This window comes from Pungitius pungitius, chromosome 10 (assembly GCF_949316345.1).
Source record: "Pungitius pungitius chromosome 10, fPunPun2.1, whole genome shotgun sequence".
Lineage (NCBI taxonomy): Eukaryota > Metazoa > Chordata > Actinopteri > Perciformes > Gasterosteidae > Pungitius > Pungitius pungitius.
Window position 1 is genome coordinate 6,175,328 of NC_084909.1, and position 8,939 is coordinate 6,184,266.

Below are 8,939 nucleotides of genomic sequence, written 5' to 3' on the forward strand. Positions count from 1 at the left end.
TTTTTTTTTTTTTTTACGATTAACTATAATATTTGTTGTTGCATTTAGACCCAGAGCGGCGGGTCTACGAAGCAGTTATCCAATCACTGATAAAGTTATTGAGTGACATTATTATTTTAGCGGGCTAAAATACATTGAGATTTGGACTGGCCCTTCGAGTCTCGTGACGCGCCGTTAAACAACACAACAAGAGCGACCACCGGCAGTGTCCTTCCATGAAGACCTGACCCGAACCCGGTACGAGAGAAGAACTAGAGGTAAAACAGCTGGACCCAGATCAGCCCGACCTCACAATCAGAAAAAGGACCGGCGTGAAAGGGAAGCTGACGCTTCGGTAGAGACTTCTACACCTGGGATGATTAGCTAGCTAGCTAGTTAGCCACATGCTAACACCTTATATTGGCGCGAGTTGGTCTTTCCTCAACACTCTGATCGGGTCTTTCCCCAACAAACTAGGTTCATCGGTGCATCTCAATATGTACATAAACATGTTCTAAAATATTTTATATAAATATATTTATATTATAATATACTGTATTTATCCTATGTTGTTTATTTATATAATATATTTATTATATGAATTTTATAATAGTTACAATATGGTAGTTATCATTCTGAATATATATATATATATATATATATATATATATATTTCATTGATTTACTGAATTGTTTGTCCTAATTATGTTAAACTTTTGGAATAAATGTTAAATATTTAACTGCAAAGTATTTGATACCCTTTTTTTGTACTGAATCATACTGGGATGTTTACTGAAACTGATTGATTGGCCCTACTAAAAAGAAAAATCCACCATTTGCCACTGTATTTAAATAAAGGATTAGTGTAGAAAACACTTAAATATATATTTGAAGAGTACATATATAATTATTACTATTACTATTATTATTATTCTTTCTATTATTCTATTATTCGTTATACTTTAGGCCTATTAACAATAACATTTAGAAAACAAGTTATTTTATAAAGCACAGATGTTTCGTACAAATGGGACTCTGGGAACATATGGATGTACAGTCCCTCCATGTGAGCTTGGTGAGAAATATAGTTTGTCAAACAATTCCTTGTAAACCCCCAAATTGTTATTATTTTACATTATTTTTGTTGTGGTTGTGCTGTTTAACTAAGCTATAACATGTTCATTAGTTAAGTGGTTTGTAGCATGAATGTTGTGGTCAAACAAGACCAGGTTATGTGTTTGTTGTATCGTTATATTCATGTGTGGACATGGTGATATTAGGTGATGTTAATCCCTAAATCTCACCTATCTGCAAAAAAGGGACAATGGCGCACTTAAGATATCAAATGAGTTAATTAATCTGAAACCTTGATGAGCAACGTGTGGTGAAAAAAAATCCCCTCTTTAGGAATGTTTTTCCCATATAACTAAATCACCAAAAAATACATTTAGTTAATAATAATTTGTATGTTGCTGCTTCTCTTCCAGTCTAAAACCAGCCTAACACGACATTTTGCGTTTCAATATGAATCTGAAAATGGTTTTCCTTTAATCATTATAATTTACGCTTTGCAGAGGAAATTATCATGAAGTCTGCTTCCTTTTATCATTAGAAGAAAAAATGAATAGGTAAGAACCTTCCCAGTACCTTTAGCGTTGGCTTCTCACTGAAAAGGTGATTACATTTAAGACCAGGCATGTGACATTTAAGTAAAAGCATATAATGTAACTGGTGCATCACTCTCTAAAATACCTTTCATGACTCAACTCGTTTTTTTTTACAGAAAGGAGATTCTGACTCAGATTGCTTTTGTTTTCTGCAGACATTTTATCTGAAAAAGATTTTGCATATACATTAAGCGCAACCTGCCACTGCATCAATGCTCTGAACGTGGACTTAGTGTAAATTATGTATTTCCCATTATTAGAGCCAAAAAAAACATTGCAATTGCATTGTAATTTGGTTCAGATGGAAAAAGCCTCACACCAGGAGCTCTGAAGCAGCTCAACTCAAAAGAAACATATAGATTTTCTTGGGAAGAATCCTAATCTTCACAAAGTGGTGTTAATAAATACTCACGTATTTTGTTCTTTATTGCAAGAACTGCATTATAACCTTTGTATTTAGAAACACAGTACACAAGTACTGCTCACAAAGGAGGGGGGCATTGACGTCAATTAGGACCCAACAGATATTTACCAAGCCCCAATCAACACCAGTCTTATAGTCGGCCCAGCTTTGGTGGTAAGTCAATTTAACTTCCTTACTGCTCTTTATTAAGACTACTTTTATAATAGTTTTGTATTCTCGTTATTTTTATTTGTTCCTATATATTTATTTTTGGGATTCATTACAGATCTTTTCTACAAATAGTTTGGTGTCCTTTACGTTTGTTGATTTAATTACAGGACTTATCTGCCGGGGTGTCATCATTTTGATTGCACGGTGAATTCTTATTATTTCTTCGCATTACAACACCAGCATTAAATAATCTTAATGGTATTTCCAAAAAAAAATTGTAAAAGACGCGAGTCATTTTCTTCTAATATGGCGAAACGAAGTCCTTCATGAGTCCTATTAATGAACGAACCCTTGACCAACGGGACGCTGTGTGCCCCGCTGCAGATGGTCCCAGATCTGGTGCACACACCTGTGGCCACGGTGTTCGTGCTGAGCTGCCTGTGCGCCGCGCCGCTGCAGAGCCGCAAGCCGCCCGACGTGGACCCGCTCGCGGCCCCGCGCTCGAACCCGCAGTGCTGGGACTCCTCCTCGGCTCTGCTGCTGGAGATGCGCTCCCCGAGGATCGCCGACACCGTGCCCGCCTTCTGGGACACGATGGTGCTCCTCAGGTCGTCGGACAACGGCAAACACACGGCGCTCTTTTGGGACCTGGCCCGGGTCTTCTGGGACCTCTATCTGGACTGCGTGCTGTCCGCGAGCCACGGGCTGGGGCGCAGGCACGTCCCCGCTTTGCACTCCCTCATCACGGATGGTAAGTGGTGTTCCTCTTCGTGGTAAAAAATAAAATAATTAAAAATTAGTTTATTGTATTTCAACAGTCCAGTGAATATAGAACACATTACAATAAAGATAATGTAACGTATATGTCTGTAACTAATATGTGTGCGTGTCAATAGAAATAGTGAGAGTTGTACAGTTTTGTGCAGGATGTGCAAGCGTGTTGTTAAGAGTATGTGCCAGAAGTTCGTGGCCAAGTGAATATGTCCAAAGTAGTGGTCTATTGTTCACAAGATATCCAGAAGATAAAGTAGTTCAAATCCCCCTTTACCATCAGCATGAAAGGTAATTGTGTGTGTGCGTGTTTATGTGCGTGTCTGTCGCTCTTTTGTAGAGTCCTTCACATGGAAAAGCTCGGGATCCAGGAGCCGAGTGTGGTTCAGTGTCAGAGTGAGACCCAGAGGACACATCAAGACCCTGAAGATCAAACACAGATCGAACACACTCTACTATAAGTAGTTTGTTTAGTTTCAGATTATAATGTTTTACTCCAGACTGAAAAACGTCACAGGCCTCCTTGATGTAGTATTTCTATCCAAAAGTTATCAGTGGCTCTCAATAAAATGTTTCATATAGCCTACACAAATCACTTTATTGGTGGTAATGCTCCATAAGATGTATGACTTGGACTCACGTGGTCAAGACACCTGGAAATGTCAACCAGAAAAAAGAAATTGTTATCCACTTTGAAACAAGTTTTGTGGTTTCTTCAAATCCTTTGTGTTGTGTGAGTCAACGGGGAACACCGAACGAGGAACTGCATAACTTGTTGCTATGGTTACCTGCAGTTTACCTGACACACTGATTCAAAATGGCGATCAACCATTTGATTATATATTTGACGGTTTATTTTTGATATCATGTGTGATATTTTACAATCAAAAGTAATACTTTTTTTATGTGGCAATGTTGATTTGTTTGTTTGTTCATTTTAGGAATAAATTAAATTAGCCAAATCATGGCCGAAAATAGTTTTTCCTTGACCTAGTAGACGATCCAAGTGGACCACACTGAGTCAGCAAATTTGTGGTACGTGACTAAATGACGTTTTACGACTTGATTGTCGTGCCCGCTTGTTGTGTCACATGCCGCTCGGGAAACACCTCTACGTCAATATTTGACTGTGAACTGATTTGAACCCATACAACGTGGCCCTAGTTCCACTTCCTGAAGAGATCTCCCGCCCCCCCCACACCGGCCAAAAAAGGGCACGTGCTCGGCTTTCACTTTCTCTTTTGCACTTCCTAGTTTCCCGGAGTTGTTTTGAGAGAAACCAAACTGCAAAATCATCGTCTACGCGCAGATTTTACAGCTCTTACATAAATGACTCAGAAGGCTTCTTCCTGTTTGTTTCATACCTCGAGTAGGTGGGGAAAGGATCACACCTGTCCTCTTCGGTAGTTAGTGGGACCTGCTGAAAACTCACCTCCGGACAGGTAACCCGCGCCATTTAAGTCTGGTTTCATAGTTAAGTCGAGCTGAAATCTTATCAGGCCTTTTTTCTCTCTCAAACACGAATAGGTTGGAGCACTTGGCTAAGGGCTAACAAACGGCTCATCCAGAATACAATGTAGCGCTATAAACATCTGTGGGGAGAAATAAGTGTAGGATGCCTCATGCTGTTCACTGTCAGGCCAAATCATTGAAAACAGGAACCACACCATCGGAGTGAGGTAATTTGGTATCTCTTTTTTTTTTTTTAAGGCCACAGAAAATGCACTTCCAGAAGCTCCTCTTGGATATAGGGAAGGCCCTCAGTGGGGATGAGGTAAAAGCTTTAGCATTCCTTTGCACCGACGTCCTGGGCCGAAACCCGAGCTGGGTGGGGTCGGCCAGCGAGCTGTTCTCTCGTCTGGGGGATCTGGGCCTCCTCTCCGAGGAGCGACCAAACCTGCTGACCGAGCTCCTACTCATCATCCAACGCATCCGACTGACACGCGACGTCGACCTCCCGGCCGAACCCTCGAGGCACATCTCACACTACAGGTGCACCTCCACCTGTTTTCCTGGTTCATAGTCCATGGGCAAAAGCTAAATTGAAACAGTTGAGGGTGGTGGGGGGGGGGGGTGTAGAGAGGATATATGGCTGTTAAGATGCAAGCAGGAATTTTGGCCGTGACTTTTAAGATGAAATCCGTGCCAAACCTGTACTTGTAACCAAAATACAGTACGAGCTTGCACTTTCCACGACATTGCAATATTTTTTCTACAGACTCACAAATTTACATTTTTAACAGTTTTCTTTAACATGTTTACTTGTTTACCACAAGACACTTATTCCTGATTGCGGTCTAAATATTTGTTGACACCCTCTAAATCTTACTGAGCCTCATTTAGGCCCCTCATTTAGGTGTCAGTCATGATACCTTCATGATTCAACTAATTGAAACGTTAATGTGCTTAGCTCTGACTTACTTACATTTATTATTTCCCCTGTATTTCCAGGAAGATGCTTTACAACCTGTCTGAGGAGCTTACTGATGCTGACTTGAAAGATGTCAAGTTCTTGTTACACGACTATCTCCCACGTAAAAAACTGGAAGAACATGTTGTGAGTGTCAATGTTTGAACCTCATCAGTCAGATAATGTAGAGACAACCATCCAAAGTCATGAATTTAAAAGTCTTCTAAAAAACATTTTTACTTTTATTCCTATTTAACCGTAAACTAAAACTACATTAACGTTTGCATCGCATAGTAAAATAAATTTGCTTAACTTTTAGTCTACACTGGAAATCTGGCTTGAGATGGAGCACAAAGACCTCATGCACGAAAACAACCTGGAGTTACTGGAGACCATCATTTCCAAAGTGTGTCCCATGTTGACAGGCAAAATCTACCAGTTTAAAGCAGGTAAGTAATGAAATGTCCCCACAACACGTTCTCGCACACACCCTGAGGCCGATGAGCTCCGTGATCCTGTAAACGATCCTCTCCCCTTTTGATATTTCACCTGAGTCTGATTTAACCAGTTGCTGATCACTCTGTCTGTAAATCTCAGGTCGTTTTTTTTTCTTTTTTTTTTCCGGTGTCATTTTCTAAAAACAGAAACTCCCACCATTCCCGCAACTCAAGAATCCGGTCGAAGGTGGTCTCTGTCGCCCCTTAATGCACCAAACCAGGTTCGCTCTTTGGTGATGTTTTGAATCCCTCCTCAGTTTATATACGTATATCGTAAAGTTAGTTGCCACGGTAACATGGAGTCACAAACGTTGTGTTACTGACTTCAACGTGTTTTCTCTGTGTGGGTTGTAAGGTCCCTCAATCTTCACGTGCAGAGAGGTCCGGCTCGTTTGAAATGCAAGGTAAAATAGGGTTTTAAGATGCTTTAAGGTAAACTTTGAAACATAATGTTGTGGTATAGCAAAAATTACACTTTCACTTAGCATACGTTGCATTTGGTTCCTTCATTAAGTAGAGTGTATCTGAATCCTCTTTTTGTTAGATTCACCAAGTGTGTTTAATGGCGGAGACGCCTGTGCGCCCCTCTCTCTCAGACTGAGTGATCGTTGTAAGTATGTCTGCGTCAGGCAGTGATGAAAGGACTTGTCAGACATTTGAAATGATTCAAATGATTCATATTTGTTTTCTTCTCTCCCGTAGTGAAGATAGAGGTTGCGGAAGCCATGCCGTCCCAAAACAACCAGGCCTCCCCTGAACCACAGACCTCCCAGACGACAGACACAACCACTGAGGTCTGTTTGAACCACTGCACGTGGCTTAAAAATGCGCTGAAATGATGAAGTGTCACCCTGAATCCCCGTTACGCCTGTACGCCTCCGTAGGTTTTGGAAACGTATCCCATGACTGCAGCAAGGAGGGGGATCTGCTTGATAGTAAACAACTTAAACTTCACTAAACCCGGGAATAGTCTCTCAAAGCGGGACGGGACCCTGGTTGACGAAGGTCAGCATATATTTCATTTTTTGCTAAAGGTTGCCCCCCCCGCCCCCCCCCGCGTCGCTTTATGTTTGTATTCAACTTGAACCGTGTGTGTGTGTCGCCCTCCCCCCCCCCCCCCCCCTCCCCAGAGCATCTGCACAAAGTGTTCTCGTGGCTCGGCTTTGAGGTGGAGGTAATGAGCGACTGCGAGGCCCAGGAGATGCTGACGGCGTTGCGGGAGCTCGCCAGCAGAGACCACGGCCCCCTGGACTGTCTGGTGTGCTGCGTCCTCAGCCACGGCAAGGAGGGGAGCGTCCACGGCGCGGACGGCCTCGCCGTGGACATCAAGGAGCTGAAGGAGCCTTTCGTGGGGTCAAAGTGCGCCTCGTTGGCAGGAAAACCCAAGCTGTTTTTCATCCAGGCCTGCCAGGGCAGCGGCGAGCAGAGGGCGGTCCACGTTTATGCCGACGGGCCCGAACGCGGCGCCGTTTGCAGCGACGCTTCTAAACCTGGCGATTCCATCCCGTCCGAAGCAGACTTTCTGCTCGCAATGGCCACGGTTCCTTCGTTTGTCGCTTACAGACACAGGACGGAAGGCACGTGGTTTATTGAGTCGTTGTGCCGAAACCTCGTCCAGATGGTGCCAAAGTAAGTGAAGCAGAGTGTCAGAGGCTGTCGTGGTGGAGGGTTAATGTAGTCCAGTGCGATTCATATAAACCATGGTTTAAATGTTGTGAGTATTAGTTGAGCATTTCCATTTAATGCTGTTTTTATCTTTCCAACCCATTTCATTTCAGTAAGAAACATCGTACATCTGACAGAATCTGATTTTGATTGATTTTGGATAATAAAAACATGTGTATGTTTTACATACATAAATATTTTATGTGAAATAGTTCCAATTAGCTCCCCCTAGAACATTAAAGCAGAGGTTCCATATGAATACATCAATGATAATAGTCCAATAATATGATAATACAAACTGACGGATGCCATTTAGCAAAAATAGTATATTTTATTGCTAATACTTCCATGTCTACTTAAATTACCCAAAGCACCTCTAAAATGTTTATTAATAAATTAAGCAATTCTAACACCTTGATATGTAATAGTTTGAAATGAGAAAACATCTTTTTATTTGGGTCTTTCTTATTTTTTTACTTCACTATCTCACAATAGCTTTTTTTTTTTCCCAGAGGTTGTGACCTTGTGTCTATCATGACAAAAGTAAGAAGACCGATGAAACCGGTGTAAAAAAGCAGATGCCTCAGCCAGCCTTCTCTCTCAGGAAGAAAGTGGTCTTTCCGATCCCCAAAGCCCCCCCGCCGAGCCTGCCGCACTGATGACAAACACCTGCTGCCTGCTGGCAGATGATCCCTAAGACACAACGGCCTTGTGACCTTCCATTACTTTTTACAATTGCATTTTGTCAGGAGGCAATTTTTAAATAGTTTAAACTAGCCATATCTTCATACAATCACCTTGCTGATGCCTCTCGAGGTGTGGCTGACAGATCTGAGGACCACTCCCTCTATTTACAGTTTTTATGTTGGACTTCAATGAACTGTTTGAGTTCATCATTCAGATTGATCCAGGTGTAAGTGCAACAAAAAACATCCCATTCATCATATCTCATTAGTTTAAATGTACTTTTAAACATGAGTATTATATTATTGTTTACACTGTTAAAAATGTAATTGTCACACATTAGAAACACAAAGTGAAATACAGCACTTTTCTATCAATGATGCAATAGATTTTATAAACACTGACATTGTCAAACTATTTTGTCATTTTGCCTTGGTTTGATTGTGAATGTCTTCTTCCCTGCAGCTCCTCTAGTAGCTGTTCCTCAAACAAAATAAAACATATTTTCTGGCTAAACTTGGAATAGTTTATGAATCCATTTTATCCAGCTATGCAAGCAGCCAGTGTCTTTGTGAATGTAAATTTTTTTACATTGAGATCCTGTTTTTAACAAAGGATCTGTGAATCTGAGGGAGGAGCTTCACAGCTTCACCAGCAGGGGGCGATCAACACTACATGGACACAGATGACCC

At 41.5% G+C, this 8,939-nt stretch overlaps 1 protein-coding gene across 1 annotated transcript; it reads left to right on the forward strand.

Moving 5' to 3' along the window:
* Positions 1 to 4,227: 4,227 nt before the first annotated feature.
* casp10 (caspase 10, apoptosis-related cysteine peptidase) lies at positions 4,228 to 8,762 on the forward strand. The gene is given in 13 exon segments (XM_037489104.2): positions 4,228 to 4,433; positions 4,519 to 4,601; positions 4,702 to 4,983; positions 5,443 to 5,548; positions 5,721 to 5,850; positions 6,046 to 6,119; positions 6,254 to 6,302; positions 6,443 to 6,508; positions 6,601 to 6,692; positions 6,783 to 6,903; positions 7,029 to 7,527; positions 8,076 to 8,104; positions 8,107 to 8,762. Coding segments are annotated over 11 exon segments (1,554 nt in total). The 5' UTR covers positions 4,228 to 4,433; positions 4,519 to 4,601; positions 4,702 to 4,711; the 3' UTR covers positions 8,223 to 8,762.
* Positions 8,763 to 8,939: the final 177 nt, after the last annotated feature.